At 29.6% G+C, this 21,883-nt stretch overlaps 1 protein-coding gene and 1 non-coding gene across 2 annotated transcripts in view; both read left to right on the forward strand.

The window, feature by feature from the left end:
• The window catches only part of LOC115438497 (non-lysosomal glucosylceramidase-like), a 203,364-nt gene that overhangs the window by 29,946 nt on the left and 151,535 nt on the right, over nucleotides 1-21,883 (forward strand). Inside the window, exons 3-4 of the mRNA XM_030162147.1 lie at nucleotides 17,212-17,363; nucleotides 19,008-19,114. Of these exons, the coding sequence (XP_030018007.1) occupies nucleotides 17,212-17,363; nucleotides 19,008-19,114 (259 nt within the window). The remainder of the gene's footprint in view (nucleotides 1-17,211; nucleotides 17,364-19,007; nucleotides 19,115-21,883) is intronic.
• Nucleotides 15,539-15,613, forward strand: trnan-guu (transfer RNA asparagine (anticodon GUU)). The gene has a single exon. It is a non-coding gene; the product is annotated as a tRNA-Asn (tRNA).

Below are 21,883 nucleotides of genomic sequence, written 5' to 3' on the forward strand. Positions count from 1 at the left end.
AAATTCAGATACTTAATTTCGGTGGAAAAAAAAAATTCAGATACTTAATTTCGGTGAAAAAAAAAATTCCGATACTTAATTTCAGTGCAAAAAATATTCAGATACTTAATTTAAGTGAAAAAAATTATTCAGATACTTAATTTCAGTGCATAAAAAAAATTCAGATACTTAATTTCAGTGAAAAAAAAAAATTCAGATACTTAATTTCAGTGCAAAAAAATATTCAGATACTTAATTTTGGTGCAAAAAAATATTCAGATACTTAATTTCAGTGAAAAAAATATTCAGATGCTAAATTTCGTGCAAAAAACATTCTGATACTTAATTTCAGTGAAAAAATATTCAGATACTTAATTTCAGTGAAAAAAATATATTCAGATTTTTAATTTCAGAGGATAAAAAATTCAGATACTTAATTTCAGTTAAAAAAATTTTCAGATACTTAATTTCAGTGAAAAAAAATATTCAGATACTTAATTTCAGTGAAATAATTATTCAGATACTTAATTTGAGTGAAAAAAAAAATTCAGATACTTAATTTCAGTGCAAAAAAATATTCAGATACTTAATTTAAGTGCAAAAAAATATTCAGATGCTTAATTTTAGTGAAAATATTCAGATACTTAATTTCAGTGAAAAAAATATTCAGATACTTAATTTCAGTGAAAAAAATATTCAGATACTTAATTTCAGTGAAAATATTCAGATACTTAATTTCGGTGAAAAAAAAAAATTCAGATACTTAATTTCAGTGCAAAAAAATATTCAGATGCTTAATTTCAGTGAAAAAAATATTCAGATACTTAATTTCAGTGAAAATATTCAGATACTTAATTTCGTTGACAAAAAAAAATTCAGATACTTGATTTCAGTGCAACAAAATATTCAGATACTTAATTTTGGTGCAAAAAAAATATTCAGATACTTAATTTCAGTGAAAAAAAAATATTCAGATACTTAATTTCAGTGAAAAAAATATTCAGATACTTAATTTCACTGCAAAAAAAAATTCAGATACTTAATTTTGGTGCAAAAAAATATTCAGATACTTAATTTTGGTGCAAAAAAATATTCAGATACTTAATTTTGGTGCATAAAAAATTCAGATACTTAATTTCAATGAAATAAAAATTCAGATACTTAATTTCGGTGGAAAAAAAAAATTCAGATACTTAATTTCGGTGAAAAAAAAAATTCCGATACTTAATTTCAGTGCAAAAAATATTCAGATACTTAATTTCAGTGAAAAAAATTATTCAGATACTTAATTTCAGTGCATAAAAAAAATTCAGATACTTAATTTCAGTGAAAAAAAAAATTCAGATACTTAATTTCAGTGCAAAAAAATATTCAGATACTTAATTTTGGTGCAAAAAAATATTCAGATACTTAATTTCAGTGAAAAAAATATTCAGATGCTAAATTTCGTGCAAAAAACATTCTGATACTTAATTTCAGTGAAAAAAATATATTCAGATTTTTAATTTCAGAGGATAAAAAATTCAAAAACTTAATTTCAGTTAAAAAAATTTTCAGATACTTAATTTCAGTGAAAAAAAATATTCAGATACTTAATTTCAGTGAAAAAATTATTCAGATACTTAATTTGAGTGAAAAAAAAAAATTCAGATACTTAATTTCAGTGCAAAAAAATATTCAGATACTTAATTTTGGTGCAAAAAAATGTTCAGATACTTAATTTCAGTGACAAAATTATTCAGATACTTAATTTGAGTGAAAAAAAAAAAATTCAGATACTTAATTTCAGTGAAAAAAATATTCAGATGCTTAATTTCAGTGAAAATATTCAGATACTTAATTTCAGTGACAAAAATATTCAGATACTTAATTTCAGTGAAAAAAATATTCAGATGCTTAATTTCAGTGAAAATATTCAGATACTTAATTTCAGTGAAAAAAATATTCAGATACTTAATTTCAGTGAAAAAAATATTCAGATACTTAATTTCAGTGAAAATATTCAGATACTTAATTTCGGTGAAAAAAAAAAATTCAGATACTTAATTTCAGTGCAAAAAAATATTCAGATGCTTAGTTTCAGTGAAAATATTCAGATACTTAATTTCAGTGAAAAAAATATTCAGATACTTAATTTCAGTGAAAATATTAAGATACTTAATTTCGTTGAAAAAAAAAAATTCAGATACTTGATTTCAGTGCAAAAAAATATTCAGATACTTAATTTTGGTGCAAAAAAATTATTCAGATACTTAATTTCAGTGAAAAAAAAATATTCAGATACTTAATTTCAGTGAAAAAAATATTCAGATTCTTAATTTCAGTGAAAAAAAAATATTCAGATAGTTAATTTTGGTGCAAAAAAATATTCAGATACTTAATTTCAGTGAAAAAAAATATTCAGATACTTAATTTCAGTGAAAAAAAAATTCAGATACTTAATTTCAGTGAAAAAAATATTCAGATACTTAATTTCAGTGCAAAAAAATATTCAGATACTTAATTTCGGTGAAAAAAAAAAATTCAGATACTTAATTTCAGTGAAAAAAAATATTCAGATACTTAATTTCAGTGCAAAAAATATTCAGATACTTAATTTCAGTGAAAAAAAATATTAAGATACTTAATTTCAGTGAAAATAAAATATTCAGATACTCAATTTCAGTGAAAAAAAATATTCAGATACTTAATTTCAGTGCAAAAAATATTCAGATACTTAATTTCAGTGAAAAAAATATATTCAGATGCTTAATTTCGTGCAAAAAACATTGAGATACTCAATTTCAGTGAAAAATAATATTCAGATACTTAATTTCAGTGAAAAAAAAAATTCAGATACTTAATTTTGGTGCAAAAAAATATTCAGATACTTAATTTCAGTGAAAAAAAATTCAGATACTTAATTTCAGTGAAAAAAATATTCAGATACTTAATTTCAGTGAAAAAAAATATTCAGATACTTAATTTCGGTGAAAAAAAAAATTCAGATACTTAATTTCAGTGAAAAAAATATTCAGATACTTAATTTTGGTGCAAAAAAATATTCAGATACTTAATTTCAGTGAAAAAAAATTCAGATACTTAATTTCAGTGAAAAAAAAAAAAAATCAGACACTTAATTTGAGTGAAAAGAAAAATTCAGATACTTCATTTCAGAGCATAAAAAATTCAGATACTTAATTTCAGTGCTAAAAACTATTCAGATACTTAATTTTGGTGCAAAAAAATTATTCAGATACTTAATTTCAGTGAAAAAAAAAAAAATCAAACACTTAATTTGAGTGAAAAGAAAAATTCAGATACTTCATTTCAGAGCATAAAAATTAAGACACTTAATTTCAGTGAAAAAAATATTCAGATACTTAATTTGAGTGAAAAAAATATTCAGATACTTAATTTGAGAAAAAAAAAAAAAAAATTCAGATGCATAATTTCAGTGAAAATAAAATATTCAGATATTTAATTTCAGTGAAAAAAAAAATTCAGATACTTAATTTCATTGCAAAAAAATATTCAGATACTTAATTTCAGTGAAAAAAAAAATTCAGATACTTAATTTCAGTGCAAAAAAATATTCAAATACTTAATTTCAGTGCAAAGACAAAATTCAGATACTTAATTTCAGTGAAAAAAAAAAAAATTCAGACACTTAATTTGAGTGAAAAAAAAAAATTCACATACTTAATTTCAGTGAAAAAGAAAAATTCAGGTACTTAATTTCAGTGCAACAAAATATTCAAATACTTAATTTCAGTTCAAAAAATATTCAGATGCTTAATTTTGGTGCAAAAAAATATTCAGATACTTAATTTCAGTGAAAAAAAAAAAATTCAGACACTTAATTTGAGTGAAAAGCAAAATTCAGATACTTAATTTCAGAGCATAAAAAATTCAGATACTTAATTTCAGTGAAAAAAATATTCAGATACTTAATTTCAGTGAAAAAAAAAATTCAGGTACTTAATTTGAGTGAAAAAAAAATTCAGATACTTAATTTCAGAGCATAAAACATTCAGATGCATAATTTCAGTGAAAATAAAATATTAAGTTACTTAATTTTGGTGCAAAAAAATATTCAGATACTTAATTTCAGTGAAAAAAATATTCAGATACTTAATTTGAGTGAAAAAAAAAATAAATCAGATACTTAATTTCATTGCAAAAAAATATTCCGATACCTAATTTCAGTGAAAATAAAATATTCAGATACTTAATTTCAGTGCAAAAAAAAATTCAGATACTTAATTTCAGTGAAAAAAAAAAGTCAGATACTTAATTTCAGTGCAAAAAAATATTCAAATACTTAATTTCAGTTAAAAAAAAAATTCAGATACTTAATTTTGGTGCAAAAAAATATTCAGATACTTAATTTCGTACAAAAAACATTCAGATACTTAATTTCTGTGCAAAAAATATTCAGATACTTAATTTCAGTGAAAAAAATATTCAGATACTTAATTTCAATGAAAAAATAAAATTCAGATACTTAATTTCAGTGCAAAAAAATATTCAAATACTTAATTTCAGTGCAAAAAATATTCAGATGCTTAATTCCGTGCAAAAAACATTCAGATACTTTATTTCAGTGCAAAAAATATTCAGATACTTAATTTGAGTTAAAAAAAAAAAATTTAGACACTTAATTTGAGTGAAAAAAAATATTCAGATACTTAATTTCAGTGCAAAAAAATATTCAGATAATTAATTTTGGTGGAAAAAAAAATAAGATACTTAATTTCAGTGTAAAAAAAATTCAGATACTTAATTTCAATGGAAAAAAATTATTTAGATTCTTAATTTCAGTGCAAAAAATATTCAGATACATAATTTCATTGCAAAAAACATTCAGATACTTAATTTCAGTGGAAAAACAAAAATTCAGATACTTACTTTCAGTGAAAAAAATATTCAGATACTTAATTTGAGTGAAAAAAATATTCAGATACTTAATTTGAGTGAAAAAAAAAATTCAGATACTTAATTTCAGTGAAAAAAATATTCAGATACATAATTTCAGTGCAAAAAACATTCAGATACTTAATTTTGGTGTAAAAAAAATATTCAGATACTTAATTTCAGTGAAAAAATAAAATTAAGATACTTAATTTCAGCGCAAAACATATTAAGATACTTAATTTCGGTGAAAAAAAAAATTCAGATACTTAATTTCAGTGCAAAAAATATTCAGATACTTAATTTCGGTGGAAAAAAAAAATTCAGATACTTAATTTCAGTTAAAAAAAAAAATTCTGATACTTAATTTCAGTGAAAAAAAATATTCAGATCCTTAATTTCGTACAAAAAACATTCAGATACTTAATTTCTGTGCAAAAAATATTCAGATACTTAATTTCAGTGAAAAAAATATTCAGATACTTAATTTCAATGAAAAAATAAAATTCAGATACTTAATTTCAGTGCAAAAAAATATTCAAATACTTAATTTCAGTGCAAAAAATATTCAGATGCTTAATTTCGTGCAAAAAACATTCAGATACTTAATTTCAGTGCAAAAAATATTCAGATACTTAATTTCAGTTAAAAAAAAAAAATTTAGACACTTAATTTGAGTGAAAAAAAAAATTCAGATACTTAATTTCAGTGAAAAAAAAAATTCAGATACTTAATTTTGGTGCAAAAAAATATTCAGATACTTAATTTCAGTGCAAAAAAATATTCAGATAATTAATTTTGGTGGAAAAAAAAAATAAGATACTTAATTTCAATGTAAAAAAAATTCAGATACTTAATTTCAATGGAAAAAAAATATTTAGATTCTTAATTTCAGTGCAAAAAATATTCAGATACATAATTTCAGTGCAAAAAACATTCAGATACTTAATTTCAGTGGAAAAAAAAAAAATTCAGATACTTAATTTCAGTGCAAAAAAATATTCAGATACTTAATTTGAGTGAAAAAAATATTCAGATACTTAATTTGAGTGAAAAAAAAAATTCAGATACTTAATTTCAGTGAAAAAAATATTCAGATACATAATTTCAGTGAAAAAAAAAATTCAGATACTTTATTTCAGTGCAAAAAACATTCAGATACTTAATTTTGGTGTAAAAAAAATATTCAGATACTTAATTTCAGTGAAAAAAAAAATTCAGATACTTAATTTCAGTGCTAAAAACTATTCAGATATTTAATTTTGGTGCAAAAAAATATTCAGATACTTAATTTGAGTGAAAAAAAATATTCAGATACTTAATTTCAGTGAAAAAAATATTCAGATACTTAATTTCAGTGCAAAAAAATATTCAGATACTTAATTTTGGTGAAAAAAAATAATCAGATACTTAATTTCAGTGCAAAAAAATATTCAGATACTTAATTTTGGTGAAAAAAAATAATCAGATACTTAATTTCAGTGAAAAAAAATATTCAGATACTTAATTTTGGTGTAAAAAAATATTCAGATAATTAATTTTGGTGGAAAAAAAAATAAGATACTTAATTTCAATGTAAAAAAAATTCAGATACTTAATTTCAGTGAAAAAAAAAATTCAGATACTTAATTTCAACAGAGGAAAGTGGGCGGGGCCTGTGACCTCGTACCGTCTGCACGAGCTGTGGGTGATTGACATTTGAAGAGCAGAGCTGTGTCAGTCTGCAACAGAGATTTAAGGACATTGATCTGAAAAAGTGAGCTGAAAGTGTCGAGAATGGGGCAAAAACACGGATCACGTGTCAACAAAGTATCAGAAGGTGGATTAAAAAAAACTGTTTGCACCCAACGTGGGGCTCGAACCAGCAACCTTGAGATTATGAGTCTGATTCTCTACCGACTGAGCTAGCCGGGCTGACGTCACATGGAACGGAACACTGCTATTTAAAGGAAAACCTCAATTGGTTCTGCGCAGCACCGGAAGTAATTTCATGAGGGTTCTGTACGGCCATATATGGGCATGTGTGTCTCTGTGGCGCAGTTCGGCTGTTAACTGAAAGGTTGGTGGTTCGAACTCACCCAGGGACGACTGCTTTGTTTATAGTAATGTTTTGTTAATCGCAAGACAAATTATTGTGTGTTAAACTTACACTGTGTAAGTAGAATGAAAGCAGCAGAAAAGCTGTTATCAACTGCACAAATAATATACACACTGCCAGTCAAAAGTGTTCAAAATTCAGATACTTCATTTCAGTGAAAAAAATATTCAGATACTTTATTTCAGTGGAAAAAAAAATTCAGATACTTAATTTCAGTGCAAAAAATATTCAGATACTTAATTTCAGTTAAAAAAATATTCAGATACTTAGTTTCAGTGCAAAAAAAATTCAGATACTTAATTTCAGTGCAAAAAAATATTCAAATACTTAATTTCAGTGCAAAAAATATTCAGATACTTAATTTCAGTGAAAACAAATATTCAGATAGTTAATGTCATTGAAAAAAAAAATTCAGATGATTGATTTCAGTGAAAAATGAAAAAAATTCAGATACTTAATTTCATTGAAAAAAATATCCAGATACTTAATTTCGGTGAAAAAAAAAAAATTCAGATACATAATTTCAGTGCAAAAAAAAAAAATTCAGATACTTAATTTCAGTCCAAAAAAAATTCAGATACTTAATTTCAGTGAAAAAAAATATTGAGATACTTAATTTCAGTGAAAAAAAAAAAAAAAATCAGATACTTAATTTTGGTGCAAAAAAATATTCAGATACTTAATTTCAGTGAAAAAAATATTCAGATACGTAATTTCAGTGAAAAAAAATTCAGACACTTAATTTGAGTGAAAAAAAAAAATTCAGATACTTAATTTCAGAGCATAAAAAATTCAGATACTTAATTTCAGTGAAAAAAATATTCAGATACTTAATTTGAGTGAAAAAAAAAAATTCAGATACTTAATTTCATTGCAAAAAAATATTCAGATACTTAATTTCAGTGCAAAAAATATTCAGATACTTAATTTCAGTGCAAAAAAATATTCAAATACTTAATTTCAGTGCAAAACCAAAATTCAGATACTTAATTTCAGTGAAAAAAAAAAAAATTCAGACACTTAATTTGAGTGAAAAAAAAAAATTCAGATACTTAATTTCAGTGAAAAAGAAAAATTCAGATACTTCATTTCAGAGCATAAAAAATTCAGATACTTAATTTGAGTGAAAAAAATATTCAGATACTTAATTTGAGTGAAAAAACTATTCAGATACTTAATTTGAGTGAAAAAAAAAATTCAGATACTTAATTTCAATGCAAAAAAATATTCAGATACTTAATTTCAGTGCAAAAAAACATTCAGATACTTAATTTCAGTGAAAAAATATTCAGATACTTAATTTTGGTGCAAAAAAAATCTTCAGATACTTAATTTCAGTGAAAAAAAAATTCAGATACTTATTTTCAGTGCTAAAAACTATTCAGATACTTAATTTTGGTGAAAAAAAATATTCAGATACTTAATTTCAGTGAAAAAAAATTCAGATACTTAATTTTGGTGAAAAAAAATATTCAGATACTTAATTTCAGTGAAAAAAAAAAATCAGACGCTTAATTTGAGTGAAAAGAAAAATTCAGATACTTCATTTCAGAGCATAAAAAATTCAGATACTTAATTTCAGTGCTAAAAACTATTCAGATACTTAATTTCAGTGAAAAAAAAAAAAAATCAAACACTTAATTTGAGTGAAAAGAAAAATTCAGATACTTCATTTCAGAGCATAAAAAATTCAGACACTTAATTTCAGTGAAAAAAATATTCAGATACTTAATTTCATTGCAAAAAAATATTCAGATACTTAATTTCAGTGCAAAAAATATTCAGATACTTAATTTCAGTGAAAAAAAAAATTCAGATACTTAATTTCAGTGCAAAAAAATATTCAAATACTTAATTTCAGTGCAAAAACAAAATTCAGATACTTAATTTCAGTGAAAAAAAAAAATTCAGACACTTAATTTGAGTGAAAAAAAAATTCAGATACTTAATTTCAGGCATAAAAAATTCAGATACTTAATTTCAGTGAAAAAAAAATATTATATAATTATTTCAGTGAAAAAGAAAAATTCAGGTGCTTAATTTCAGTGCAACAAAAGATTCAAATACTTAATTTCAGTGCAAAAAATATTCAGATGCTTAATTTCGTGCAAAAAATATTCAGATACTTAATTTCGGTGCAAAAAATATTCAGATATTTAATTTTGGTGAAAAAACAAAATTCAGATACTTAATTTTGGTGCAAAAAATATTCAGATACTTAATTTCAGTGAAAAAAAATATTCAGATACTTAATTTCAGTGAAAAAAAAAATTCAGATACTTAATTTCAGTGAAAAAAAAAAAATTCAGGCACTTAATTTGAGTGAAAAGAAAAATTCAGATACTTAATTTCAGAGCATAAAAAATTAAATTACTTAATTTCAGTGAAAAAAATATTCAGATACTTAATTTGAGTGAAAAAAAAAAATTCAGATACTTAATTTCATTGCAAAAAAATATTCAGATACTTAATTTCAGTGCAAAAAATATTCAGATACTTAATATCAGTGAAAAAAAAAATTCAGATACTTAATTTCAGTGCAAAAAAATATTCAAATACTTAATTTCAGTGCAAAAAAAAATTCAGATACTTAATTTCAGTGAAAAAAAAATTCAGATACTTAATTTCAGTGAAAAAAAAAAATTCAGGCACTTTATTTGAGTGAAAAGAAAAATTCAGATACTTAATTTCAGAGCATAAAAAATTAAATTACTTAATTTCAGTGAAAAAAATATTCAGATACTTAATTTGAGTGAAAAAAAAAATTCAGATACTTAATTTCATTGCAAAAAAATATTCAGATACTTAATTTCAGTGCAAAAAATATTCAGATACTTAATATCAGTGAAAAAAAAAATTCAGATACTTAATTTCAGTGCAAAAAAATATTCAAATACTTAATTTCAGTGCAAAAAAAAAATTCAGATACTTAATTTCAGTGAAAAAAAAAAAAATTCAGACACTTAATTTGAGTGAAAAAAAAATTCAGATACTTAATTTCAGTGCAACAAAATATCAAATACTTAATTTCAGTGCAAAAATATTCAGATGCTTAATTTCGTGCAAAAAACATTCAGATACATAATTTCAATGCAAAAAAATATTCAGATACTTAATTTTGGTGCAAAAAAATATTCAGATACTTAATTTCAGTGAAAAAAATATTCAGATACTTAATTTCAGTGAAAAAAAAAATTCAGACACTTAATTTGAGTGAAAAGCAAAATTCAGATACTTAATTTAGGAGCATAAAAAATTCAGATACTTAATTTCAGTGAAAAAAAAAAAATTCAGGCACTTATTTTGAGTGAAAAGAAAAATTCAGATACTTAATTTCAGAGCATAAAAAATTCAGATACTTAATTTTAGTGAAAAAAATATTCAGATACTTAATTTGAGTGAAAAAAAAATTCAGACACTTAATTTCAGAGCATAAAAAATTCAGATACTTAATTTTAGTTAAAAAAAAATTCAGATACTTAATTTCAGTGAAAAAAAAAAAATTCAGGCACTTATTTTGAGTGAAAAGAAAAATTCAGATACTTAATTTCAGAGCATAAAAAATTCAGATACTTAATTTCAGTGAAAAAAAAAATTCAGGCACTTATTTTGAGTGAAAAGAAAAATTCAGATACTTAATTTCAGTGAAAAAAAAAATTCAGACACTTAATTTCAGTGAAAAAAAAAATTCAGACACTTAATTTCAGTGAAAAAAAAAATTCAGACACTTAATTTCAGTGAAAAAAAAAAATCAGATACTTAATTTCAATTTAATATGTTTGTCGCTATGGAAACCGAGGAAAGTGTGCGGGGCCTGTGACCTCGTACCGTCTGCACGAGCTGTGGGTGATTGACATTTGAAGAGCAGAGCTGTGTCAGTCTGCAACAGAGATTTAAGGACATTGATCTGAAAAAGTGAGCTGAAAGTGTCGAGAATGGGGCAAAAACACGGATCACGTGTCAACAAAGTATCAGAAGGTGGATTAAAAAAAAAACTGTTTGCACCCAACGTGGGACTCGAACCAGCAACCTTGAGATTATGAGTCTGATTCTCTACCGACTGAGCTAGCCGGGCTGACGTCACATGGAACGGAACACTGCTATTTAAAGGAAAACCACAATTGGTTCTGCGCAGCACCGGAAGTAATTTCATGAGGGTTCTGTACGGCCATATATGGGCATGTGTGTCTCTGTGGCGCAGTTCGGCTGTTAACTGAAAGGTTGGTGGTTCGAACTCACCCAGGGACGACTGCTTTGTTTATAGTAATGTTTTGTTAAAGCTATACCTACCGATGTGGCATTTTTCACAGCACTTAGTGAAATTTTGAACATGAACAATCCACCTCCCTCCAAATGTTTGCGCCCAACGTGGGGCTCGAACCAGCAACCTTGAGATTATGAGTCTGATTCTCTAACGACTGAGCTAACCGGGCTGACGTCACATGGAACGGAACACTACTATTTAAAGGAAAACCTCAATGTGTTAATTTGTGTATATATATATATATATATATATATATATATATATATGTATATGTATATATATATATATATATATATATATTTTTTTTTTTTTTTTTTTTTTTTTTTTTAAATATACTTCTTTGTTTTTTTTTGTTGATTTATTTTTTTTAATATATTTTTTTCATTATTATTTTTTCTTTTTCATTTTTTATTTTTTTAAATTAATTAATTTATTTATTTTATTATTATTATTTGTGTGCGTGTGTGTATATGTGTGCAAATGTATATGTTTGTCTGTATGCATGTTTTTTTTTGTTTCTCTCTTTTCTTTCCCCTCACACCTCCCTCCTTCAGGTCATCAAAGTGATTGTATGAAGGTGTGCAACTCACTAGTGAAAAAAGCCCTGATGAAGACCAGAGGTTGCAACACGTTGACTGTATTTTTTAAAAATGCCATGAATTAATAAAGACATTTTATTTTTACACAAATCCTACAGTGTGCCTAGCATGCGAATGCAGATTTTTTTTTTTTTTTTTTTTTTTTTGACTCTAAACAACCAGACACACCACAAGTTTCCAGAGAGCACCTGTGGATAATCACCAAGAAGAAGACCCAGCAGCACTTCCACTTTTTTTGGATTAGGGTTGGAACACACTTTGGTACCATACCGTTGTGACAATTATTTGAACAGTATTGTACTGCAGAAAGTAGTGTGTTACTATAAAAATGGAAAAGACGAAAAGGCAATTAACAATAGAATAGAACATCCACATCCTCGCAGTCTCAGGAATGACTTCGGACCTCATCAGAGTTAAGTATACCGACGCACAATATTCCAGTCCACATAACATACAAATCTAAAAGACAGAGGATCGGTCGTAAGTCCATAAACTTAAATCATCTTGTGCCCCTGCGCATGCACGGAACCGAGGAGAACAATCCCTCAGGGACTTTTAAAACGGCAGTTTTAAACGTGAGATCACTGTCAAATAAATCGTTTGTAATTAATGATATGATTATTGACAGGAACTTAGACTGCATGTTTTTAACAGAGACATGGACAGGTGCTGATGGAGCGGCAATTTTAAATGAAACCACCCCTCCTGATTATAACTACGCATACTCATCCCGCACAGGAAAAAGAGGAGGTGGCACAGCCACAATCTTTTCCACCTCATACGGCTTCAAAAATGTTTCTTTTAATCACTATTCATCATTTGAGTATCACTCTCTGGTTTGAATTAATCCTCATATTCTTTTTATCTGCATTTACCGCCCCCCCCAAGCCCTCTACACTCTTTATCAGTCAGTTCTCTGATCTCCTGTCCATTGCTCACTCAACATATGAGAAAATTATTATTGTAGGTGATTTTAATTTACACATTGATAATCAATCAGACTTGTTGGCAACAGAATTTTTAAATATTTTAAATTGTATGGATTTTAAACAACATGTCTCACAACCCACTCACAACAGAGGCCACACACTGGATCTTGTGATCACATATGGAATTTCTGCTGATCCTGTCTCTGTTGTGGATGTTGGCCTATCAGATCATTTTTGTGTGTTTTTTAATGTAAGTATTATTGTTCAGCCTCCCCGGTCTGTACAAATTGTCAAGAAGCGTTATCTTACTGCTGAAGTGACTTCAAATTTTACCAAGATTTTAATTCAAATTCCTCGCCCCGTTTTACCCTCTTCCTGTGATTTTATTGTTGACAATTTTAATAATAAATTGAAATCTACTCTCGATGCTGTAGCCCCTTTAAAAGTAAAAATGGGTAAAATAAAAAACTGCCCATGGAAAAATGAAAAAACTAAAAATCTCAAGAAAAATTGCAGGAAAGCAGAAAGAAAGTGGCGCAAGAATAAAATCACAGTCAATTATGAAATTTACAGGGAACAACTTAAAAACTACAATAACTGTCTGAAGGAAGAAAGACACTCATATTTCTCCAAACTTATAAATGACAACCGCCATAATCCAAAGGTCCTGTTTTCCACATTTAGCTCGGTAATTAACCCCATCTTCAACAACAGTGCTCCTTCAAATATGCCCAACTGTGATATGTTCTTAAGTCACTTCACCAGTAAAATACAGTCTATCAGGTCAGATCAGGTCAGCAACCACAGCCAGGCAATGCTTTTATCTCAGATCCACTGTCTTATCTGCTACTTTGGAGAATTTTGCCCTGGTTGATGCTGAGAGTCTTAACAAAGTCGTTTTACAGTTAAAAACAACCACTTGCTTTTTAGATTCCATTCCCACGTCTCTTTTTAAATCGATTTTTACATTTATCGATGATGATGTTCTTAATATTGTAAATTATTCATTGCAGACAGGGGTCTTTCCTACAGCTCTTAAAACCGCCATGGTCAGACCCCTTCTCAAGAATCATAAACTGGACCCCTCCCTTGCCAGTAACTACAGACCTGTGTCCAACCTGCCGTTTTTAAGTAAAATTTTAGAGAAAATTGTTTTTAACCAGATCAACGATTTTATTAATTCTAACAACATTTTAGAATTTTATCAATCTGGTTTTAGAGCACACCATAGTACAGAGACGGCACTGGTTCAAATTTTAAATGACATTAGATCCAACATGGACAACAAAAAGCTTGCCGTCTTGGTCCTGTTGGATCTTACGGCAGTGTTTGACACTGTGGACCACCACATTCTTTTAGACAGATTACATAACACAGTTGGTCTCTCTGGGTCTGTTTTTAACTGGTTTGAATCATTTTTAACAAACAGGGATTTTTATGTTAGTATTGGGGAACACTCATCAAAAAGGTGCAAAATGGATCGTGGTGTTCCCCAAGGGTCAATTTTAGGTCCAACCCTTTTTAACCTTTATATGTTGCCTCTAGGACAGGTCATCAGGAGACACGGCATTAACTTTCATAGTTATGCTGATGACACTCAACTTTATGTTGCCGTGTCTCCAGATGACCTCAGCCCCATCGACACCCTTTTTAATTGCATTTTAGATATTAAGTCCTGGATGGCAGCAAACTTCCTCCAGCTCAACCAGGGCAAAACTGAGGTTTTAATTGTTGGTCCTGAGGCTCAGAGGGAGAGGCTCAAAGCTAAGCTCCAAACCCATTCACTCGGCTCCTCTGAGAGGGTTAAAAGTCTGGGTGTTTTACTAGATTGTGAGCTTAGCTTTGAGCCACACATCAGGTCTGTCACCAAAACTGGTTTTTATCATTTAAAAAATATTGCCAGAGTACGACCATTTCTCTCTCGAGCCAGTGCAGAGACTTTGATACATGCTTTTGTCTCAAGTCGAATTGATTACTGTCACGCTCTCCTTTCTGGTCTTCCCCAGAAGACCACTGCACCGCTGCAGCTGCTCCAGAACTCTGCAGCCCGACTGCTGACGAGGACCAGAAAGAGAGAGCATATAACACCAGTGCTCAGGTCTGTGCACTGGCTCCTGTGAGCTTCAGGATCAGTTTTAAAGAGCTTTTATTGGTTTTTAAAACTCTTAATGGTCTTAGCCCTATTTATTTATCTGATTTGCTTTTAACATATGAGCCCTCTCGGACCCTCAGGTCCTCAGGTAGTAATCTCTTAACTGTTCCTAGAGTCCACACTAAGACTCATGGTGAGGCCTCATTCAGCTTTTATGGCCCCAAACTATGGAACAGCCTACCTGAGGACCTGAGGTCCGCTGCGAGTGTTCATATTTTTAAAAGTAAACTTAAAACTTATCTTTTTAGGCTAGCTTTTAATTAAACTCTTACTATAAATTTTACTTTGATTGCTTGTATTTTTATTTGCAACTGCGGGACTGTGGGGGGTTTTGTTGTGAAGCACTTTGTGCTACATGTAACATGTATGAAAAGTGCTATAGAAATAAAGTTTGATTGACTGATTGAAATATTATCGATATGAAAATGAGAAGAAATGCAGACAAATGGGATGGTACCCAGTGAAGGACCTACTACTAATAATTTTATTTTCATATTATTTGAATTCCAGTTTAAAATAGTATGATATTATGTAGCATTCACAAAAAAAAGAAAAAGGATTGTATAAAACCAAAACCTTCCAGCATCGTCTCTACTCTTTTAACTGTATTCTGCACCTCATACAGTCTCTGTGGCGCAATTCGGTTAGCGCGTTCGGCTGTTAACCGAAAGGTTGGTGGTTCGAGCCCACCCAGGGACGACTGGTTCATTTATGGTAATACATGATTAATCCCAAGAGGAATTATTGTGTGTCATAGTTACTCCATTCAAGTATAATTACGTAAAGTAACAGAAAAGGCACAAATTTCAAAATGTACACACACAAATATACATATTAAACACAGTTAGAACAATGATTTGTTCAATATATACCTGATAAAAAGTCTCATAATGGGAATTAAAAGAAATGAAGATAAATCAGTGCAAAAATATTTAATGGGTTTTTACCCAGTGAAGGACCGACTACTAGTACGAATTGTGTTTTCATATTATTTAGATTACAGTTTAAAATAGTATGATATTGTGTAGTATCCACAAAAAAAGGACTGTATGAAGCCAAACCTGCCAGCATCGTCTCTACTCTTTTAACTGTATTTCATCCCTCATACAGTCTCTGTGGCGCAATTCGGTTAGCGTGTTCGGCTGTTGCACATCTGAGAACATCAAAGTACAAACTGTGCAAAAACAGAAACACTGCACATTTTTCTTTTCCAGTCCAATCCTTGTCCATTCTCCAAACCTAAACCCTAAAATGAGTCCAGAATGCTCCAACGCTAAAACATTAGTTCCACCTGTTTCATGTGCTAACCTGAAGAAAAAATAAACACCTAGGAATGATTCCATGCGCCCCCCGGAAAGCGAAGCAAAAAGCAAAGCGAAGCAAAAAGCAAAAAGTGGGGGGCCCGCCCCACTTTTTGAGAAACACTGTTTTAGCCAACAAGCTAACAGCAGCTAACCCTTCCAGTTAGCAAAGTTCAAGTTGTGTTTTAAAATCTAAAAGATTCTGTTCTTTTTGAAAACATTCTTGGCTTCTGCTGAAATGTGTATTCAGTTCAGAGAATGTGGCTTTTTATGTATTTCATTGGCATCTTATACTAGATTGTATTTACAAAACAAAACAGAAAAGTGCAAATATTTCGTAAGAATTTATTTGAACCTTATATTTATTTAATTATTCATACTGACAAATGGAATTAAACCAGCCACGTGCTAATGACCCTGAAAATGTCTGTGAATAAATTTGCATTATTTGGCAGAGTTGATTTTGGCAGAACGCTAGCTTTTTATTTATGTATTTATTTTTACTGACTGATGGCGCCACCTGCTGTTGTGGAAGCAAATTACCGAGGATGTTTTAGTGAAGAGGGTATTCTGTGCCCAGCCATGTGTCCTTATTATTTGTCTTTTATAGGATATGTTTTTTTGTAGTTGTTTGTATAGCATGATGTTTTAGAAATACGCTCAGTTTTATTTAGGAATTTGGTCGGAATTTAGCTACGTAATGAGTGACTGTATTTAAAGCATATACAAGTGGTTGTTTCGCAATATAGTCATATGATGAATACAGAAACCAGACACCTTACACCTTGTGGTTGCTTACTATTTTCCTCGTAGCGACAGCGTAATAGAACATTTCTGTTTAATGCAACATAGGATTCGATTTGTAAAGTTGCTTGAGACAGATAATTGCAGATTGAAAACATGTTATGTTGTCATCACACAGTAATGCTCTTGGGCATGACTGATGAATCCTGACATTATTCTAACTGTGGTTGTGTACGATAACCCTGTCCCCAGATGATGAGCCGTGGCAGAGGGTCAATGCCTACCTCATCCATGACACTGCAGACTGGAAGGACCTGAACCTCAAGTTTGTCCTGCAGGTTTACAGAGACTTCCATCTCACACAGGACAGGCAGTATTTACAGGACATGTGGCCAATCTGCCAGGTAACTGAGGACGTATTTGTATCTGATATGGAAAAGATATGGGCTGAGTCATTAGGGCTGCAGGATTCTGCTGGGTTTCTGGAAATTGGCTCGAGAGTCTGGTTTTGACCAACTATATGTAAAGTGGCACGAGATAACTTTTGTTATGATTTGGTGCTATATAAATGAAATTTGATTGATTGATTGAGTGATATTGCCAAAAATTCTCAAAATATTTAGGCAGAAGCACAATATATGTGGTGATATATTTTCTAAAGTGGTTTACATTTTCCTTTGTAAGCCTAACTGACATTGCATTATTATTATTATGATTATTATTATTATTATTATTATTATTATTATTATTATTATTATTATTATTTTTTTTATTATTATTATTAGTACTAGTAGTAGTAGTAGTAGTAGTAGTAGTATTACCATTATTATTATTAATAGTAGTAGTAGTAGTAGTAGTAGTAGTAGTATCATTATTATTATTATTATTATTATTATTATTATTATTATTATTATTATTATTATTATTATTATTATTAATAGTAGTAGTAGTAGTAGTAGTATCATTATTATTATTATTATTATTATTTTTATTATTATTATTAGTACTAGTAGTAGTAGTAGTAGTAGTAGTAGTATTACCATTATTATTATTAATAGTAGTAGTAGTAGTAGTAGTAGTAGTAGTATCATTATTATTATTATTATTATTATTACTATTATTATTAGTAGTAGTAGTAGTAGTAGTAGTAGTAGTAGTAATAGTAGTAATATTAGTATTATCATTATTATTATTATTATTATTTTTATTATTATTAGTAGTAGTATTTATGCAACACAAACACTACAATAATCTGTGATCTAAGGCTCACTATAATCCAGATTTACCTTCATTCTTGATCTATTTAACATGAACCACTAACTCTTAAGAGGGATGTCTTAATATGCCGCCATCATAAAAAAAAATTCTATGAAGAGTTGTGATACATGCGGTACATTGTAGATCCTGTCCAGCCTTAACCCATAAAGACCCAGTGCTACTTTTATAGCTGTTCCAAAATATATTTTTTTCTATATTTAATTTTTCTTAAGTGATTTATCACGATTTATTATAATATTATTCGCTGCATTTTGCGTTTTTGTTTTTTTTTTTTTTCAGTGCAAAGGATGTACTTTCCTATATTTAATTTATTGATCATGTAGATGTTCTTTAAAGATCAGATTAAAGTTAAGGGTCATTATGTCAGAAACTGCAGAAAAAGTGATTGTTTCAGTAAAATATATCATTAAATGAACATAAACCACGTGTGTCTATCCACTGTTATTGATCCAACTCCATGGGTTTTACTGGTGAATCAATGTTGTAGATGATTGCGGTGTTTCCACGGTAACTACGGAGCCTCTGAACGTCCAAATGGGTCACATCTGATGACCATGAAAAGATGACAAACTGTATTTTGCACAAATTATTTACATGTATTGATAGGATTAGTGGATAAACAAGTATTAAACAGTTTAGGTCAGTAGATGCTTTCGGTCACCAGTGGATGTTTGGGTCTTCATGGGTTAAATATAATATAAGATATCTGCTGTTTGGGTTGCACTGTCACAAACATGTTCTGTTCATCTCTGTGGTTCTCGGTTTGGCAGGCGGTGATGGAGTCGGAGATGAAGTTCGACCTGGATGGAGACGGACTCATTGAGAACTCTGGATATGCAGACCAGACTTATGATGGATGGACAGTGACTGGACCAAGGTGAGGGTGGAAGAATGACACGGTGGAAAAATGTAATTTATATTATAGTGTCCATGAAGTCTACTGATTATTGCAGAAGAATGCAAAAATATCCAGATATATTTAAATATAATTACAATTCCCCATTTAATTTTACATCATATTAGGAATTATGGATTTGTTTTGATTAACCCATAAAGACCCAAACAGCCACTGGCAACCAAAATCATCTACTGATGTCAACTGTTGAATAACTTCTGAACATAGATAGATAGATAGATAGATAGATAGATAGATAGATAGATAGATAGATAGATAGATAGATAGATAGATAGATAGATAGATAGATAGATAGATATTTTATTAATACCAAGGGAAATGTAAGTATTCAGGATCTTTGCATACAGCATAAGGTTAGTAACCAGATTAACACTGACATTAAGGTTAGTATATACTCTCAGAAAACATGCTAAAAAACTTAGTCTAAAAAACTTCCTGTGTAATACTGTAAACCAAACACTTCTAATTCAAAAATCTGTAGAAAACTAAATGTATAGTCAGTGTACAGTATTTACACATTTCAGGGCACAGTGATTTAAAGTGAAAACAGTGATTTAAAGTAGAGCTGCAACCGATTAATCGCTTCAAACTGATCCAAAAAAAATCATTCAACCACAATTCTCCTGAATCAGAGCTTTGTTTCCTTCATTTCTCTGCTGTTAAACATTGGTTCCACTGTTGTGTTTCACACGGACGCTTATTGTGACGCACAAAGAAGCTTCAATTCAGGAAAACTGCAATAGAATATGTTTCCATTCAATTAATTCGAGTTGATTAATCGAATCGTGAATTTTTGCATTCTCTTCAAGCACCTAATCGATTAATCGGTTGCAGCTCTAATTTAACCCTTTCATGCACACTGGTCACTACAGCGGACAGCTATTCTACAGCTGTTCTCTTGTATACATGGATTTTGTTGTTCTTTTCGTTGTTGTTGTTTTGGTTTTTTACACATATCTTTATTAAAGTTTTAATACACTACATATCTTTTCTGGCATGAATTGGTAACATTATGTAGATCTCTCCTGAGCATAATCACAAGCCACACCATAGTTTTCACACAATTTATTAGTAAATACATGTTTCTGTGCATCTAAAATTAAACATATGGTGTCCAGCTGAATGGACATTTTTGCAACTTCATGAAAAATAGGTTCATAAGAATTTTTTTTCATTATTATTTTTTTTTATGTATTTTTAAAAAAATTTTAAACATTATTTTAATTTAATTTATTTATTTATTTTTCAGAACAAAATTTTCAATTGCATTGTTTTTTCATGCCTAAAGAGGAATAAAAACACTCAGGAAAATATTTTGATTAAGGTTCTCATAATTCATGCATGAAAGGGTTAAAGTGATTTGACAGGTAAGTGTAATAAAACTACATAAGGTGCATCAATATGGTGAAGTAATTCAGGTAAAATACAGTTTTTCATCTTTTCATGGTCATCAAATATGACCCATTTGGACGTTCAGAGGCTCCATAGTTACCGTGGAAACACCGTCATCTTCTACAACATTGATTCACCAGTAAAACTGTCATATCAGTACCTGGACTCTTGTATGTTTTGTCTGTCTTGTGTGTCATTTCCTGTTTTATTTTGTTAATCCTCCTCTTGTGTCATGTCTGGTGTCTTTGCTTCCTCTCCCTGATTGTTTCACCTGTGTTGATTACCTGTCTCCGCCCTGATTTGTTCCACCTGTGTCTCATTGTCTTCCCTCCCTTCTGTGTATATAAGCCCTGTGTTTTCCCCTGTCCTGTGCCAGTTCGTATTCCTTCCTTGTGTTGTGTCTACTTACCAGCGTTTCTCTGAACCTGTTCGTCTGCCTGTCTGTTCGTTCCTGACCCGGATTGTTCCTGGTTGTTCTGAGCCTGCCTGATCCCCTCATCGGTACCTCTGCCTGATTCTGCCACACTGGTATTCGACCTTTTGCCTGGACTCACGGTTAGTGCTTTTGCTTTTCCCCCATGTACCGTTGCCTGTTTTTTGGACTTCCCGTGTATGACCTGGTCTGTCCCCTGACACTTCTCTGCTTGTTTCTAGTCGGGTTCCCCTCGTGTGCTCCCGACCCGGGCAGAGAGCTCCCTTTACTGGATTCGGACGTCGTGACGAATCCACACAGACTAACCAGCGAGGATTCATTCAAAAAGCCTTTTTGTGAACTGTTTTTCCTGTCCGTGTTTAATAAACACTCATTAACTGTATTCCTGTCTGTGGGTTGTGCATTTGGGTCCAAGTCTTGTGTCTCTGGTTCTAACAAAAACCCATGGAGTCGGATCAATAACAGTGGATGGACACTCTGGGTTTATGGTCAGTTAATGATAGATTTAACTGAAATAGTCACTTTTTCTGCAGTTTCTGACATAATGACCTTAACTTTAATATGAGCTTTAATGAACATCTACATGATCAATAAATTAAATATAGGAAAATACCAGATTTTCACTGAAAAAAATGCTAAATACAGAAGATAATATTATAATAAATGATGATAAATCCCTAGAAAGAAAAATTACTTTGGGAACTGCCACAAAAGGAGCACTGGGTCTTTACGGGTTAAACTAGGATGAGTCCAGTGGAGCTGACAACGACACAAGTATCTGTGTGAGATTTTCTACCTTCAGGTTGAGTGGCTTTCAAAAAGGAAAAGAAAAAAGGAAATGGAAAAAGTGAGACGTGTTTATCACTGTGGCGCTTATCTGCAGTGTTAGAGGCTGTAGTAACGGC

This window comes from Sphaeramia orbicularis, chromosome 18 (assembly GCF_902148855.1).
Source record: "Sphaeramia orbicularis chromosome 18, fSphaOr1.1, whole genome shotgun sequence".
Lineage (NCBI taxonomy): Eukaryota > Metazoa > Chordata > Actinopteri > Kurtiformes > Apogonidae > Sphaeramia > Sphaeramia orbicularis.